The sequence below is a fragment of the Triticum dicoccoides genome, chromosome 2B (assembly GCF_002162155.2).
Source record: "Triticum dicoccoides isolate Atlit2015 ecotype Zavitan chromosome 2B, WEW_v2.0, whole genome shotgun sequence".
NCBI lineage: Eukaryota > Viridiplantae > Streptophyta > Magnoliopsida > Poales > Poaceae > Triticum > Triticum dicoccoides.
In genome coordinates this window covers 361633507-361652575 of record NC_041383.1, presented here as the reverse complement: position 1 = coordinate 361652575, position 19069 = coordinate 361633507, and the positions used below count along the sequence as shown (strand labels likewise).

The 19069-nt window shown below is 41.4% G+C and overlaps 1 protein-coding gene across 2 annotated transcripts; it reads left to right on the top strand.

Annotated features, from left to right (window-relative positions):
- Window positions 1–3919: 3919 nt before the first annotated feature.
- On the top strand, window positions 3920–9814 carry LOC119363703 (spindle and kinetochore-associated protein 1 homolog). Of its 2 annotated transcripts, none has more exons than XM_037629076.1 (9): window positions 3920–4103; window positions 4198–4322; window positions 7406–7515; window positions 7597–7690; window positions 7796–7854; window positions 8457–8562; window positions 8639–8668; window positions 8737–8850; window positions 9372–9814. In XM_037629076.1, the coding sequence occupies exons 1-9, from the start codon at window positions 3995–3997 to the stop codon at window positions 9447–9449; spliced, it is 825 nt and encodes a 274-aa protein (XP_037484973.1). In that variant the 5' UTR covers window positions 3920–3994; the 3' UTR covers window positions 9450–9814. The 2 variants fall into 2 exon arrangements, with proteins under 2 accessions (XP_037484973.1, XP_037484972.1); XM_037629075.1 differs by having other exon boundaries at window positions 7793–7854.
- The last annotated feature ends 9255 nt before the right edge of the window (window positions 9815–19069 follow it).

Sequence of the window (19069 nt, the reverse complement as noted above, 5' to 3'; positions counted from 1 at the left end):
ATGGAGCGTGTATCTTGTTATTCATTATTGTTGAACTTATGTTATCACATTCAATGAGATTGCATAATAGTTGTACTTGATTGTTGTGTTTCTAATTAAAGCACACTATGTGACTATCCTTGAGTAGGTGTTGTTTTATCAAGCTATTGCCCTTGCACCCGAGATGAGGGGATGGTAGAAAGAAGATGCGCACTGGTACAACGAGGTGCTATACAAACAGTTTTCAACCCCTTTCCGCGACGGCGTTCGGAACCGTCACCTAGTGAGTGACTGCGATAGGGGGGGGATCCTTCCCACACGACCCAGAAACCATCGGGGATATGCCCTCCTGGCACACACGCTTGGCGAAATGAGGTCGTGTGCGACCGGCAAGCGACCAAATACGGTTATACATACAGTAGTACTAAAAAATACAATTATATGCATCACTTTAACACATACAGAGAGGACACATGTTGATTGACTTGAATGAAGGTCTATCCCGTTACTTTACGACATGTTTCCAAAACATGGAGCTCGAGGTTAATTCAACTAATAGGACGGAGCACTTTATACATTCAAAGCAATTAAATATTTTCCAAAAAAAGTGATATGACTTCTGTGAAACTTATAAGTCATGTATGTCAAATTAACCTCTGTGTATTTGTTCTCGAATTAACCTCCGGTCCTTTTTGCCGCGTATCACACACATCTTGTTAAGTTGAACCGTTTATGTTCTCTTCCCTAATCGAAAGCATTTTATTCGACTGAACCGTATGTCGTATATCACACACACCTTGATCTGGCTGACCGTTTCTGTTGCTTTCCCTAATAGCAAACAGTTCATTGGAGCAAACTGTATGCCGTATATTGCACACACATTGATATGGTTGCCCATTTCTGTTGTTCTGTCTAATCGCAAACAGTTCTTCTGGATCAACCGTATGCCCTGCTTCGCACACGCAATTAAAATTTGAACCGTGTTTGATGCATCCGTCATCGCAAACGGTTTGCACCTTTTTGACGGTTTTTTACACCGCCATTTGCGATTATTGCATCGCATACAATTTCGTCGAAGGGTCTTTGATTATAGTGTCGCGTTAGCAGCAACCTGTAGTAGTGGCGCATTATAAATACTTTACTATTTAGATATTGTATATGAAAACATCAAGTAATTATAAGTGTCATTTATGATCACTAGTGATCATAGCAGATGACTCTTTCATGTAAGTTGAGTGTTTCTAGAGGGACCTCAATCCTTTTGAGCCAAGAAAAATATATGAGTTCTGTACAAATATTTGTGAAATATGTTGTGTTGCCATGGTTCCTAAATGGTAGGAGGCAAGCCCTTTGTTGTAGTAGGTCCTAAATGGTAACATGTATGGTTCCAAGTGCCTAATTTGACAAGAAATAGTTTTCCAGGCAATTGCATAATGCACTCAACTTTTGGTTGTAATATCTTTGAACATTTGTTTAAAGGGAACAAAATCCTCCATGTGTTGTTTTTAATTAATCAATAATAATAATGGACATGCTTCGTGAGATGATTGGTGTTAAGCATAAAAAGGCATCCAAGTGATATCTATCATTTGTAATGTAGTGCACAATAAAGAATTCTATGTTTTTTACCACTTTTTTGTGTGCATCGGATCTAATAAGTCTTCCTATGTATACATCGTCGAATTGCAATTTTCTTTATCAAAATACACTGCAATTAAAGTGGATTTAAATTATTTTTTGTCTATTACTGTCCATCTTTTCTATACATATAAAATTTAACATGTATTATATCACATATACAACTAGGGCATCTAAAAACATATGCTATTAGTTAAATCTTTTAAAAATCCCATGGCAATGCACATGCATTCTACTGGTCACCAAGTAAAACATGGGAAAGTGGACTTGGCACTACGATCACAAAGGGATTTTTACAATTCGATCAACATACAAGATGCTTGTGCATACCAAGACAACTAGGGAAGCTTGGCTCGGGGGTCAGCTGCTTCGTCTGATACAAAAAAGGTAGAAAAACAGTGGACTTCCCTTTGGCGAATCCAAGTTCCATCAAAAATAAAAATATTTCTATGGAGGCTAGCAAAGCACTCTCTCCCGACGAGTGATGTTCTTAAATACAGAAATATGGCAGTGGAAGATAGATGCGCAACATGTGGAGAAGATGACTTATGGAAGCATTTATTGATCGAGTGTATGATGGCTAAATGCGTTTGGGCTTTGGCATCAGAGGAGGTTGCAGAACAGGTCTCCATGACACAACAAGCGAATGTGAGAGACTGGCTTTTTGAGCTCATTGAAAAATTATCCTCTCGTGAAATGATAGAGGCCTTTGTCTCTCTATGGGATATCTGGCACGCAAGGCGGAAGGTAATTCATGAAAATCTATTCCAAAGTCCATCATCTACTCATTGTTTCATCAAGAGTTCCGTGGAAGAACTATGTGTGGTACCGACAATGGCGGACCCAGAAATTAAAGTTAGCTGGGGCGAACATTTAACGTCTAATTTTTTCGGCACAAATACAACTCTATTCAACCTAAACTCATACTCACTTCGTTCCTAAATATAAGTGTTTTTAGAGATTCCTATGCGGACTACATATGAAGCAAAATAAGTGAATCCACATTTGGAAATATATCCATATATGTCCGTATGTATTTCGTATTGAAATCTCTAAAAAAGACTTATATTTATGAATGGAGGAAGTAGCATTCAACAACAAAAGAATAAAAAGATTTTAAAAAACTAGTAAACTGCTAACATGGACTCTTGTTGCTTGAAATCCTCACTTATGCCACAATATGATCCCATTTTAATTTCCAAACGAGATCTACAAAATTGATTGGGGAACTGTTGGGTCTGGCTAGGTCGAGGGGAATGCCCGGAAGTGATTTCCTATCGGAATTGGGAATTTCCTTCTCTGTCGTTCATCTACTGCAGTACAGATCGATTGGGCACTAGCGGGCTGTAGTAACTATAAAACGTAGCCCAGTCCACCAGCGGACCGACCCAAATCACTTTCTCCCTTAACCCTTCGATGCAGTCACACAGAAACAGATAAACAGCGCCGCCGCCGCCGCTGGCGTTTTGTGTTCTGATGCCTGCCGAAGGAAAGATACATACGTGGGGTTCGATACTTCGTTGCCGGCGACCCGGGGCGGCTGCCCCAGCTCGCCCCAATGGTGGGTCCGCCACTGGGTACAGAGCAAGATGAATAATAAGGTACAAGCAAGACAAGTGGAGACCAATGTCCAGCAATGGATCCCCTCTCCGACCGGCTAGACGAAGATAAACGTGGACAGAGCCTTGGGAAGACATGATGACAAGGCAGCCGTTGCAGCAGCACGAAGCTGTGAATGTGAATTCTTGGGAGCTTCTTCTATTGTCTTCACGGGAATTTCAGATGCAAAAACCGTTGAAGTTCTTGCGATAAGGGAGGCTCTCTCGTTGGCGGAAGACTTTCTTACTCGAAGAGTTAAGGTGGCTTCTAATTGCCTTAGGGTGATCAATACTCTGAATAGGGACTCCAAACCAGTATATTATCACATCACACATGAGATTAAGGCCAGAGGTGCATAGTTGAATGGCATTATTCTTTGTCACGAGAAACACAGTTCAAACTTCGAAACTCACATGTTTGCTGGATCATCACTTAAGAATAATGTTGGCATGTTTGTTTGGCTACTACTCCCTCCGTTCCTAAATATTTGTCTTTCTAAAGATTTGAACAAGTGACTACATATGAAGCAAAATGAGTGAATCTACATTTTAAAATATGTTTATATACATCCGTATGTGATAGTCCATTCGAAATCTTTAAAAAGACAAATATTTAGGAACGGAGGGAGTAGATGGCTATGCCCAGAACTCTTGTAGATTAAGGGGTGCTTTACCTATCTCAAGAAAAAAAGTAAAACGTGGGAAATCATCGAACCCTGCTTCCCTTCCGCCCAACCTACCCCCGCCCCCGCGGCGCGCGGCCGAGGCCTCCATTCCTCATGGAAGCCGCTGCCGCTGCGAGCCCCGATAGCTCGTCGCTGGAAGCCGTGGCCACCGTCTTCCGGTCCCGCGTCAACGAGCTCCAGGACCTCGCCCTTGCCCGCAACAGTGAGCTTTCTCTCCTAGCCCAACCCGCTCCCAGAACCCTGGTCTGGACCCCCTAGTGCCGTGGGCCCTGACCCGTCATCTTCCCCGTACGCAGTGTACCCGGCAACGGCGGTGACCGACCTCACCGCCGTGGACACGTCGGTGACGGCCATGGAGGCACAGGTGCAGGCCATCCGCCGCCGCCTGCAGGAGGAGCTCGACGCCATCCCGAAGGCCAAGGTATCGTTGCCAGTTCTCGTGATCTATTGGGTTGCGATCTGTTTCCGAATGCCAATTTCTCTGTTTCTCTGAGAAGCCGGTGTAGTAAATAGCAATCATGTAAAGGGAGACTAATATGGTGATTTTGCCATTTTCTTTGGAAGATTTAGGATCACATGACTTCAGTAGTACTCCCTCCGTCCCAAAATAAGTGTCTTGAGCTTAGTACAAATTTGTACTAGAGCTAGTACAAAGTTGAGACACTTATTTTGGGGCGGAGGGAGTACTTGTTAAAGTGGTTGTGTACCTATCTCTTGTTCATACCCTCACAGTGGGGATGAGAGGCGCAAAAATGTGGATCGATGGTGATGTTTGCCTACCAGAACGGGCTAATCTTGGTCAATTGGCTGTTCTTGTGATGTTTTATTGATTTAAATCATAGGGCATGAATTGGGTTTTATAGATAGTACCAGTTATATATATCTTGTGAAATTGGAGAACATATTACCAGGACGTCTGATCAAAATCCAATCTGAGTTCATGTGAGGAGGAGAAATCAGTGAGATAGTAGAAGAGATACAGGAGGAACAAGAACATAGACAGGAAATTTCATCCCATTTATCCGATGGCTTTTCCCTCAGCTGCTGCTGCTTCTGCAGCTTCCAGCAGAGGCATCGGCCCATGTCCGTCTGAATTCCAAGCCACACTCCATGACCACTGAGCCCAATACATATGCGGGATACATATGGAGGATGGGTGTTACATTAGTGCTCCCCGCCAAAACATTGCTTGCCCCCGTGCAGTGGCTTGTTCCCCTAGCACTGTCCTGTAGCAGCAAATGTATAGAACTTCTCAGCCTTGAAACTCTGCCACTTCACTTCCTCCAGCTGCAATAAGCGTTGTCACTCTTCCAGAAACAATTGACTGTATGCCAGGATCCCATGGCATCTGAAATGGTGTTTCAGAAATAATCTACCAGAAGACAGAATCCTATGGCCTGTGCTGATTTTTCATTTCTAAGCAGATCAATGGACATGCATCCTTGCATCTGTCTATTCGCTTTAGCACCTGAAACACCATCAGTCGATAACCTTGTACCCATTGCATAGAATCCTTTGATTCCTATTCTTACTTTCTAAGGTCATGACATTCCCATGCACGCTCTGATATTGCCAACTAAAACGCACAAAAACTTACGCCGGTTCACTAGCATCAAATAAGTAAAACTAAACTGCAGACTGGTGGTCGACAACAAAATCGTGTTGGCTGTCCAGTTTGGACTCAGCAGCTACAATGCCTACATATGCTTCAGAGAGTTGCCACGTTTTCCCAAGATGTAACCTCTTCATCATGCCAGCAGTGCCCATGGCCAGTCTGAATATCTTTCACACTTGTATCTTTATCGAAAGAAAACTGGTCATCTGACTAAATAGTGGAAATTTCGAATTACTAAGCGAGGCCAGAACATCCTCCCTTTCATTTCACTCAAGTATTTAGGTCCACTGCTTAGAATTCCACATGCACCTCCCTGTTCTTCTGCCAGTTCATTTGCCATATTTGTGGAAACACGTGCTGGGTGCTAACAGAATATCTAGTAGACATAATTTGCTTGCGTACAAAATCATGATGATTGCATCATCTCCCAGAACGAGGGTAAACAAGGTGCAGACTCAAGCTTTGGTCCAACTCAAGTTGCACTTCCATGAAGCCAACAACCCCACTAAACATGTGTTAAACCTTGTAAGAACAGTCCGTAAGCAACCATAATTTTCCTGCATTGTTGATGTCACAAAAGCAGAGAACTGCCAAGAAACATGTCAGGATCAGGATTATCAGCCAAACATTTCTGCTTGACTAGTCTTGACTAGTCGTGCGACTAGTCTAGTTGTCTTAATCTGATTGTCGACTAGCTTCTTCGTGTAGACTAGCTCGTTGAGTCGAGCGGTGGAGCGACTAGTCCAGACTAGTCTGGGTGTTTTGAGTCGATCAACTCAATTTGGGAGGGATAAGTGAGCAGTGCTCAGCCCGCGGGAGGGAAAAAAGCAACCCTAGCTTTCCAGGATCGCTCCACGGTGAGCCGCCTCACCTGGGACTAGGCTGCCGCCACCGCCCATTGACCCGCTGCCACTCACCACCGCTGCCAGCGGTGTCCAGGAGCATTACGACGCTGTCCCTCCGCTGGTTCTGCTCCTCCGCTGGATCCACCCCTCTGCTGTTGTGCTCCTCCCCTTGCTGTTCTTCTATGCTGATGTGATCCTCCTCTGGATCAACTCAATTTTATTGTATATTGTACTGTAATATATGGTATTATATTGTACCATTCTCTTGGGAGTACATAATAGGTATTAGTAGTTGAATACTGTAAGTTGACTACTACAGTACCATGTCGACTAGTCCAGCAGTAGTCTAGACTAGTCATGATTAGTCTATGAGTCTCAACCTCAGCTTGACTCGTCTACTCCTCGATTCGTAATTCTTTCCAGTTATCAAAACAAACACATGACACCAGACTAAAGTCCCCAAGACAGTATTTCCCTGAACAACTGCTATATCTGACATTCTCTTGGGATCACCGTTATTGTGGCAGGCCATCGTGGCTCCACCTTCAAACCACCCGCGCTCAACTCACATCATACGTCACACTGTCAGAATTCTTGGCGAGTGGCTCCACTCTTGTACCGCCCATGCTCATCTCACATGACATGGATTGCTGTTGATAGGTATGATGTGTCCCAAAATCTCGTGGAGTTTCCTAATCCCACACAGCATTCTTTAGAGAAACTTCCCTGAGTACCTGGCAGTTAGCAACTGCATTGCCTCCCTTGTTGCCTAACACATCAAACGTCCCATCGAACACTTGCACACTTGACCACCGGTAAGAGTGGGTGTGGTTCTGGCTGGGCATCAGACAGGTGATGGGCTGGATGACGACCCATGACCACTGAGCCTAGTACATAGGCAGGTGTTACAAGGTTATGGCTGATATTTTATTTATTGAGGGCTATTTTTTGCTTGCCCCGAGCTTCCCTCAACCTAATTTTATTCAATGTGTTGTTGAAAGACATTGGTACTTCTCATTGTGGCTTCCTCAAATTCTGATGCAGAAACTAGTGGAGAAGTCCTTGAAGCAACAGCAGAAGTTGCAGCATATGCTTGCAAACATGCCACCTGGGATGCGTGAGGATATCGTTGCTACTCCTCTGGAACAAAGCTTGTAAGATTACTTGATGCTATTACCTATATCTGTTGTCTTTACCTTCATTTGGTGACAAGAATCATGCTATTTATGTTACAGGATGTTGCCCGAGTGCTTTAATTTTAACACAGCTGTTCCAGAATTTCTGGACTCTGATTTTAAGATTAAGGAAGAGCCAGTTGCAGCTCCCAAAGTAAATACTTATTTATGTGTTACACCATTCACTGATCTTAGCTACAATTGTTTCAGCAGGAGTTTTTTTCTTTGAACTAATGCTTCTTTTGTTGCTGTGAAGAAGGGGAAAGGTTCAGCACCTCGTTGGTATATATCCACTGAGGAGCTTGATTCATTGTCATCGTGAGTCCTCAGTTGCACTTGTAGCTTCAATTCATTATCACTGCATAACCGCAGCATCCACTTTTGATTATCTGCTTCTGGTTAAGAGGCTCTTTCATACAATCTGTCTGCAAGAGAGCTTCTGATATATACATGCAAGTGCTACTTCTTTCAGCACCACGCTGCATACTGATGTGTGCATGCTCCTCCTTTTCCTTTCTGTACAAATACTAAGAGTTGCTAGCTGAATGTTGTGTGAATCATGCAGAGCCAAGACATGGGATAGTGTTGATGAATCTGCTCTGTCAAATCTGCTTTGTTTGCATAGCATAATCTTTCTGCTGCCTGTAGGCCTCACATGTACCGAGGAAGGAATTTGGTTTATTATTGTCATCCAGTTACCAAGGTCACGACATGTCTGAGTATTAAATTGACCCATGTTAAAACTCAAAAGAGGGTTTCAGGCTAATTTGCTAAAATATAATAGCTACAGTGCAGATGCCAATGGAAACATATAATATTCTTTAGTGAACATGCAAATTCTCTTTCCCTCATCTCAGATGACAGTGATTAAAATGTAATACTAGCTTTCTTTAATAGGATATCCCATTTTGTTACTACAGGTACATGAGGGGGAGGCTAACATTGGAGAAGGTTAACATTTCGATAAACGAGGTGGCTACATATGCAGATGCTAATGCTCATCTTGTTGCATGTCCTAAGAAAAAGGTTTCCCTTTTGTACCCCAACTTGTCGCTGATAAATAATTATTTCTCGTTCTCAACCACTCTTAATTTTCTTGCAGTTATCAGAAGACACATGGGAAAAAGCTTTGGTAAGTTCTCAGCATTGCTGTTAATCTGATTTTCTCATGTAGAAAATCATATCGTAATTTCTACTTAGGAACTAAGGGACATAGCTGCCACTGAGGCAGTGAAGGGGAAGCATTTCTTCCTGGAAGCTGATATAAAGGGGCCTGGGCTAAAACTTGATCACACAGGCAAAGCTATCCTTACCGTGAGTATTTGCAGCTTTAACCACTTGGGTTGAAACCTTATAGATTATGTTTATTCTTTATGATCACAGAAGATGATCAAAATCATGAATTGTTTTGCTACTGCAATTGTTCTTCTGATTATTGTTTCCATAGTTCAAATAAGTACCTGAAAAATAACCAGCAAGTACATTGACTAATTCCAGTAGTCATTGATCATGATGATAAGAAAATTCTACTCTGAAATAAACATCTACTCCCTCCGTTCCGATTTACTCGTCGTGGTTTTAGTTCAAATTTGAACTAAAACCACGACGAGTAAATCGGAACGGAGGGAGTATTTAAGTTGCATGCACTTTTTCTTTCTGGCTTCATACAAACTTCATGCGCATGAATATGTTAAAAATAGTTTGAAAAGATGGATATGTTACATCAACTACAAACATATCTGTTTGACACAAAAACCTGCCAATTATGCTATGTTCTTTTCTGTCTGTAGCTGAATACATTTTCTTCTGTTAATTCATCATCCACTGTTAACCAGGTCCTTCGTCATCTTGGTCGCATCCATGAAACCCGGATTGGGCATCATCGGGTCTTCATACTTTCAAAACAATGCTGACTGAAGGGGTTGTTATAAGCATTATGATTTGATGTGGTATATGGCCGGGGCCACACATTCTTGCAGCCTGTTTGTTACGGCTTAGTTTGGTTTGCAATTGTAGTAGCCTTGGTGTAATTTCCGACGAATGATTGATTCAGTTGTAATACGTTCGTTTCTTCATTTTTTTTATGGGAGTTTGTTCCTTCTCCTTTGTACAAAGACATGCAAAGCTTTTGCGTGAGAAACTACACTGGCCGAACATGATTCTGGGCTGTCGGATCGAACATGGATGCTACATATTGCAGTGGAGGGATCTCAGGCCCATAATATACACTAGAGGCTAACTCGCACACTGCTGCGATGTTTTTCACTTGCAGGATTAACTCTTTTTCCTTCAGTTGGTTATTGTGGTCGGTTGTTTAATTTTGGGTTTGTCTAATTATGTCCTTATGGTTTCCTTTTTCCATTTGTATGTCTTTTGGGCTGCTTTTGCAGATGATATTTGTTCTAAGAGGAGTGGAGTTATCAGGTGTGTGGTTTCGGCCAGCTGATGGCCGCTGTGTGAGTCTCTTGGAAGCTCTTTTATCACGTTGAAACAGTGGACTTGCTGCTACTATAATGCTCACATGAGCCGACCCATGAAGCTCTTTAGCTCAGCTTGGCTCCTTGCTCAATTAATTTTCCGCTAGCTCCACTGCTAGGTCGGCAAAAGCTGAATACCATATTTTTCTATTTGAAGCAGTTCATTAAATAAATAAAATCATGTATTTTAAGAAATCATAGATTTTTTAAAATGTTGCAAATAAAAAGAAATACTCCCTCAGTTCCAAAATAATCCTCGTAGTTTTGAACTAAGGTTGGTTCAACCTTAGTTCAAAACTGCAACACATATTATGGATTGGAGGGAGTAGGAACTTTTCAAAAAGTCTGCGTATCTGAAAATTATTCATAGATTTCAAATAATGTTTGTGTATTTAAAAAGGTTTCACTTTAAAAATGTTCATGGATTTGCAATGGATGTTCATAGTTTTCTTAAATATTCATGAATTAAATGTGAAAATAATAATGATAATAAAATTACAGGAAAAAGGAAAAAAGCAACAAAAGATCAAAAGAGAAACTATTAAAACCAATGGAAAACGCAAAAATAAAAACATAAGCAATACCTTTTCAAAACCCAAAAATCTGTTTAGCCCTGCGATACAAACCCTTATAGGCAGGGCCTATAGCGCCTCCCACAACCCCCGACACAAGAGTCTTGAAGCCTAGGGAGCTTAGTATCTTAGTAGATAGATAGATAGTTAAATAAAACCACCTTAAGTTTTTCATACCCAATCGCTTCGTTTTTAGTAAATAATACAACTACCTTCTCTCCCATTAGTTTTACAGCACACCAACCATGGAAGGAAGAGCCAGAGGCATTCCTTTAAGATACTACCTTAAACCTTAGACCTGTCTAGGGTCGTAAGCTGATTTTTTTTATTTGCCTTCGAACTCGAGATATGTTGAGAGATTTCAGGAAGGCTGTGATTGAACATTGTAATAGGGAATCAAATGTGGTAGCACATGAGCAAGCTAGATGTGGTAGTGCTAATAACCCTGCTCAATGATTAGAGGCTCCAACTGAATTTATTCTAAGACCTCTCGCAAAGAATGTAATTTTGATTTGAGTTTAATAAAGCTAGCCATAAGGCCTTCCCGTAAAGAAAAAACTCCTACCCCAACATCAGCTACCCATTCACGGTCGTCGGGCTATGAAGCTGTGATGCCCACATCTAGTACAAGGGGGTCCGGTGGACACGGCCTAGTGACTGTCGTCGGCTACTGTTGAGAAAGCCTCGATCAATGCCACTGGCCTTGGCCCAAGCAAGCCCAAACAACACCATGCCCATGGCCATGGACACCGATCCGTCCAATGAAAGAATGGCCCTCCCGTAGACGCCTCGATCCACTCGGGATGCCATCACGTGAGAGCGCCACCCCGACCAACCTGCAAGATCCCGCCTTGGCATGAGCGGAGGTGGACGTATTATAAGTTCGACAACTGCTACACAGACGATGGGCTGTGCCCGATCTCTGGACGACAAGATACAACAGCCATCGATCACCTCCGTTCACGTGGGCTATAGCCATCAATTACAGGGTTGTCCGCAGATCGTCTTCCAAATTGTCGTGCGCAGTGTAGTTTCGTATAAGTTCCCACTTCATTATAAAATTTGTAGATTGTCCTAGCTTATAACAAATTCTACATGGCATACAAGGTCAGACTCAACTAATATCATGTCATAATCAAAAGTACACATGTATACTACAATAAGCTTCTCTATGAGACTGAGATAAAGCAATAAGCTGATTTTCATTATCTATTTTTTCAGGAATAGATGGTAATCAGTATAGCAGCTATAACCACACCTGTATTTCCGAACATGAACAAAAACATACGCACGTGTATTCATTTTCTTATGCAGTGACAACAACATTGTGGAAGCAAAGGCATTCTGAATAAGAGAAAGCGGAAGGGAAAGTGAGTAGCCAGGAAGGTAGGGGAGGCGAGAGGAGATTGGACAGTACATGCTGCAAGGACAAATAAAACCTCCACACTGAACCGAATGGAAGTCGCGAGTGCTCTGAACGCCCATGTATTGTGCCTACTTCTAATGAGATGTTCGTAAAAGCATAACAGATCTTGGAAGAGAGCGTTAGAGAAAGGAATGGATGGGAGCTAATAACCTACCGAACACGGCCAAAGATTGATCCCAAGGAACGTCCGCATGACTCATTCCTCAATCGATTCGAGCTCGCTATGGCTGGGAGCAGTGAATTGAGGCGTGGCACCATGGAAAGAAGAAAACCGAGCACCATCAAAGGACTCGTCACTTTGTATCCTTGCATGTTGCACTTCTCCCGTAAATGGGCAGAGCCCAGTTAAAGTTTTGTGGGCCTGGTAAGAATAGCATTTTATAAACATTATTTCATAGCGCGAAAAAACCTCTCTTTATAGACAGCATAATGAGTACAATTGTCCTAAAATAGAAGAAGCAAAATTAGCAGAATGACAACCTAAAAATTTATATACATAGCAAATTAACCATTTGGAGAATAATATCAAGCAGAACATTTCTCCTACAATTAGCAATAATTTATGAAGAGTTTTATGATGCAAATTCATCTTTTAATAATGGCATGCATATTTTACAAAATAAGCGGTGGTGTCAAACAGGTATCGAGAAAACCGAAGGATATGCACGACATAAATGGCTTGCGAGAAGTCAGATTCAGTAGACAGTTCACTTATCAAACCAGAATGAGAGAACAACATACATAAAGGATGGAATGTTCAGACATGCTAAGATATGCTTGAGCAGCTACTTGCCGGCTATCTTTCACTTGATTGTTTGACACCTTCACCCCATCCACTGATCAATTGATCTGAAAGCTCATGAAAAAGGGGTAATATATATTTTATTCACTGATCAATTGATGTGAAAGCTCATGAAAAAAATCATGTTCCTCTGCGTCGATTGCAGGAGTTCAGTTAAACATCCAAAGAACAATCTGTAGTTCAGCTTACATCTGAAGAACAATCTGTTGAACGATGGTGTAAGTACCCCATTAAGGTCCTCTCACAAAGAGATTGTTCACGGCATGGACCTTTGATTTGATGGCCGAACCCCGTGAACCAAATACTTCCGGACCACAAGCATATCCTTCCATGAGAAATACAAAATGCTGGACCATATGGCAACATGCACATACACACAATCGACTGCCAATGCAAGTGACCCTCTGAACCTGCCAATACAATAGTCAGCGCGTGAGTGGCGACCCCGATGGGGGCAGAAGAGCAGACACAAAGAAACAGAGTAAAAGTTTAAAGCTAGAAAATCTTGTGATTGACTTTCATAATGCAAAACCGTTGAAACTAAAAACACATGTCATAGTTTGAAGCAAAGAAGCAACATATGCATCAGAACCATCATTGTTTTAATTACTACAGTAGCATCAAATAAAGAACCTGCATAAATGGCACGCCAACAATTCATCAAGCGGCTTTGGCTCGTCATGCCCGGCCACCAAAACGATATAACCCTGACGTATTATTTTAATTACATTCTTAGAGAACTGATGACAAATCAAAGAGATTCAGTTGTAAATTGTATATACTTCAAGAAATATGAATTGTACAAAGCAACTCACTAATCTGAGATGTGCTTCATCCTTTGAAGGCAAAAAAGGAGAAAGTTTTTGAGCTATATTTTGCAGCACAGGAAAAAAAGAATTACATATGATTCAATTCATAGTTTTTTATATCAGCATCAAATCGTTGCTCACATTCCTCCCAACGAAGACCAACAATAACACACAAATGTTAAAATGGAGTGATTACCATTGCAACAACTGCCAGAGCCCCGATCCTTTCCTTGTGTTGCTTCTTTCCATCATATAGCCACTATATTAGACACTGTAAGTTGAACTGTAGAAAATCCACATAAGCTTCTAAAACAGGACATGACAAAGGAGATATATGGAACTAAACAGTACTAATTACATGCAACTTTACTAACAAAACGATAATTCTGATCTAAATGCTAAATGACTAAATGCACATTCAGTTCTATTATAAATCCATCTTCCATTGTATGACAAAAACTCATGTATAATTGCCTATGATACTCGTAAACATATCTAAGATACTAATCGAAAAAATGTGGAGAACATGACGTTCCTTTATTCAAATTGGGTATGAAACACGAGTTCTGCTTACTTAAGTGTTGCACTGTTGTAGTTTTTTTGTAGAAATAATCTTATAAGGCAGGCGCACCAAACAATATTGAACACCATGAACCTCATTTTTTTGTTCTGCGAGTAGACACCATATTATTACAGCAAGATAACCTGCAAACAACACAACAACTATAGGTGCAAAGCAAACAGACCTAGAAGTTGCATGCGGAAGCAACAAAATGAGCACTCAGCAAAAAGAACTATTTGAAAATACCTTGAGAGCATGAGTGAGTTGTGTCATAATCCAAATGACTGAGAACGACTAATATCAGATGTAACCTTTAATCTCCAACAAGTTCCTTTCATCGACCTTATCAGGGGGAATCAGAATCTTTATTATGGCAAGCAAACTGTTTCTCAAATCTCTCATGAAAATATAATATTTTTAATATAATGACTTGTACTAAAAGATAAGCCTATTTGATGTAATATAACGTGTGTATGTACATGCAACGATCTCTCTCAAGTTGCTACTATCAAATGACAGATGCTCTTCTACACCAAAGCAAAGCAGCAAGGCGAGCTGATTTATTCGCGAAGAACAACCCAACCAGGGAACATCAGGACAACACCAACGAAATCAACGATGGAGACCTTGGCCCTCTCTGATTTTGAAGGAACCAGAGAGGAAATATACAAATCATATAGCAACAATAGTTAAAGATGATCTTTTGAACTTACATGGCTATTTTTTCTGCAAACATGCCAATCTACTGCCATCGTACCAACCTTAATTTGTACTTTCTAATATATGTACATTTGATTTTGAGCAAGTAGGGAGGCACTATATGATAGCATACAACAAGAAATAGTAAAATATTGTTACCATCAATGGGACTAAAAAAATAGAAATTAGAATTATCCGATTGTCCTTATCGTGCAAGTTGTAGTTGCCGAATGGGACTAACAAAAATTAGAAATAGCATGCAGTACACTAACCAACATCAAAACAAGTAACTATTCTGTTGGGGAACGTAGCATGCAATTTCAAATAATTTCCTACGCTCACGCAAGATCTATTTAGGAGATGCATAGCAACGAGAGGGGGGGAGTGTGTCTACCTACCCTCGTTGACCGAAAGCGGAAGGGTTTGCCAACACGGTTGATGTAGTCAAACTTCTTCTCATTCCAACCGATCAAGCACCGAATGTACGCCACCTCCGAGTTCTGCACATGTTCAGCTCGATGAAGTCTCCTCCTTCTTGATCCAGAAAGCAGGAGAGGTGAAGTAGATGGGATCACAACCAACACAATGGCGTGGTAGTGATGGTGGTGGTGGAGAACCGACAGCGCTTCGCTAAGCGTCGCCGGGACGAGGCGGTGGAACTACGGAGTAACAGGAGAGAGAGGGGCACCAAGGGCTTGATGTGTGCTCTTGGGGCGCCCCCTCCCCTCTATATATAGGTGGAGGGGCGTGGCAAACAACCCCTCCAAGCCCTAGGGCACAGCTAAGGGGGAGAGGACTTGGACTCCAAGTCAAATCCTATTCCTACTAGGACTCCTTCCTTTTTTGCCTTCCCTAGCCACACGGGCTTTTGAGGACTTGGTGCGCCTAGCCCAATAATACCAAGGAACCTCTCCTCAGCCCATGCTATCCCTTGGGTCGTGGTGAACCCACTTGTGGACTTCCGGACCCCTCTGGAATCCTCCAAAACCTTCTGGAAGCTTCCCGGTACAATATCGAAAAAACTGCACCTTTTTCGGAACCCAAAATATGACTTCCCATATATAAATCTTTACCTCTCGACCATTTCAAGACTCCTCATGACGTCCAAGATCTCATCCGAGCCTCTGAACAACATTTGGTTACCACTCATTAAATATCCCAATACTACTCTAGCGTCAACGAACGTTAAGCCTGCGGACCCTACGGGTTCGAGAACTATGTAGACATGATCGAGACTCATCTCCGGTCAATAACCAATAGCAAAACCTGGATGCCCATATTGGCTCCTACATATTCTACGGAGATCTTTATCGGTCGAACTGTTATGACAACATACGTAATTCCCTTTGTCCATCGGTATGTTACTTGCCCGAGATTCGATCATCAGTATCTTTGTACCTAGTTCAATCTCGTTACCGGCAAGTCTCTTTACTCGTTCCATAATACATCATCCTGCAACTAAATCATTAGTCACTTTGCTTGCAAGGCTTCTTATGATGTGCATTACCGAGAGGGCCCAGAGATACCTCTCTGATACTCAGAGTGACAAATCCTAATCTCGATCTGTGCCAACCTAACAAATACCTTCGGAGATACCTATAGAGCATATTTGTAATCACCCAGTTACGTTTTGACGTTTGATAGCACACAAGACATTCCTCCGGTATCCGGAGTTGCATAATCTAATAGTGGGAGGAATATGTATTTGACATGAAGAAAGCAATAGCAATAAAACTGAATGATCATAATGCTAAGCTAACGGATGGGTCTTGTCCATCACATCATTCTACTAATGATGTGATCCCGTTCATCAAATGACAACACATGTCTATGTTTACGAAACTTAACCATCTTTCATTAGCGAGCTAGTCTAGTAGAGGCTTACTAGGGACACAATATTTTTTCTATGTATTCACACATGTATCAAGTTTCCGGTTAATACAATTCTAGCATGAATAATAAACATTTATCATGAAATAAGGAAATATAAAATAACAACTTTATTATTGCCTCTAGGGCATATTTCCTTCATATTCAACTAACATAATTGAAAGACAAAGAGAGTATTTTCACCTCGAGATTAGCCCATCACAATATGGTTGTTGTGATGCCGTCCACAGATCCGCCCGCCCGCCCGCCATCTAGAAGGTAGCCACAAAACAAAATAACTTCAAACGCTTACTTAGCAAGGAAATAAATTACAAAGCTATCAAAACATACATCCTTCAAAATTCACTACATTTAGTCTGATGTGTGATCCAAAAAAAATGTAGGGGTGACAGACAGAATTGTGGAAAGCTTCAGCACAAACTATAGAAGACAAAATGAAATGGCCGCTCAATGGCTCGGATTAACCCAGCAACTTTATCACATCAGTCAAGAAATTGTCTATGGATACAGACAACAACATGGGACATGCTACCTCCGACACCCTTTACATGAATAATCCAACCTTATCTCTGAAAAAACACAAAAAAAATCCTATAGCATTATTATTTGTAGCAAGTAAGAAAAATGCAACTGGTAACTTGTGGAAAGTAACAGCATCACACTAAATTAAAACAAGCCATTCAACCGTTAACTTGCTGGAAGTGAGTCTTTCTAGTATAACAAAGTGCAACTTACTCTTAACCAGATTAAATTAAGGACCAACAACAAACAATAAAAGATCAAGAACAACTTAAATGCAATAAATGTATGAGAGAGAAGAAATCTTTAGATAAGACGGCTATAAACACTGGAGCATAAATAAGCAACACCTTTAAATACAAATAAAAAGGGTGCATGGTTCATTGCATAGTGGGCTTAGATTCGCCTTTCCTTGATCATATAACCTACCCTCGACATCTCTTATCACCAGATCAATCTGTTTACACAGTGGAGCTGCCCTGGTTATCACTCAACAAGAATGACCATCCAAGGACAGAACAACAGGTATCACAAGATCAAAAAGGATTCTAGAGACAACAGGGAGGATCCAACTTGATACCCATAGTTGCCTCAATTGCTCAAAGGCACACTTATTTCAGCCACGGTTAATCATCATTGCCCTAAGAAGAATGGCTTCTGACTGGCTGGCAACAACGCCATCGACAGGGCATTGGAATTACACGCGTTGGCACAAATGAGAGGTAACTATTCATTGCTACATCGTCGTTTTTTATCCGGTGGCCCAGATCGTCCATGCACGAGGTCTGACGGTCGGAAACACACCAAGCAAACACAATGGATGGCCGGATGCTGCTAAACTCTGAGAATGCGTGGTGGTTGCGGCGGTTCTTGTTTCTGGATGGGCATGACCGGAGTCATCAGAAGGATGACCCTTCTAGTCTACCTAAATTAAAGTCCAGCGCATGAGAGGAGTCTCCGCCTGCCAAGAAAGCTCAATTATCATGGACATGTAGTACCAAGAGAAACACATCCTTAATCAGATAGGAGCTTAAGGATATATCAGCACTGACAAAATAGACACGTCCTTAAACAATATGAACCAGCAATGCTAAAATAGACCATCTGATGTTGAATGAGCATGTGACGACAAAACAAACTTATCCTCATACAAATACTATGAGCATGTTGCTTCTTCATCCTCAACTAAAAATAAATTAATGTAGATGAACATTTTAGCTTAAACGCAGAAGAACATTCAATTACAACACTAAGCTTCCAAGATATTATACACCCTTGATAACTAAAGTTTCATTATTATAACTTGTAAATCAATAGGAACAAAATATCGATGTTGAATCATACGAAGCATCAAGAGTAAGCATTCGAGAAGAACACACATTGCCCGAGCCCAAACCGAACTACGGGTGTTCATCCAATCATATGGAAACAACTTAGAAGGGAGGATGATTCGCTATACCTGCATTGTGCAGAAGCGGGCGAGGTTGATGGCGTCCATGCCTTCTTCTGGCCAAGCACATCCACCTAAGATGTTAAACAATGTTAGCATGTGCTACAAATCAACAACAAATAACACAGTGTAAGTACATGCATGATCCAAACCATCCCTTAACCACACATGCACCCATCGAAGCCATTCATTTTCTAGGGCTAATAAACATGCGCTCGTACAGTTCAAAGCAGAGAATCAAACATGTATAATCCAATCTAATAAGCAGTCAGTCATACATTTCAAAGCAGATTATCAAACACGCATAAACAAATCATCCATTTCGAA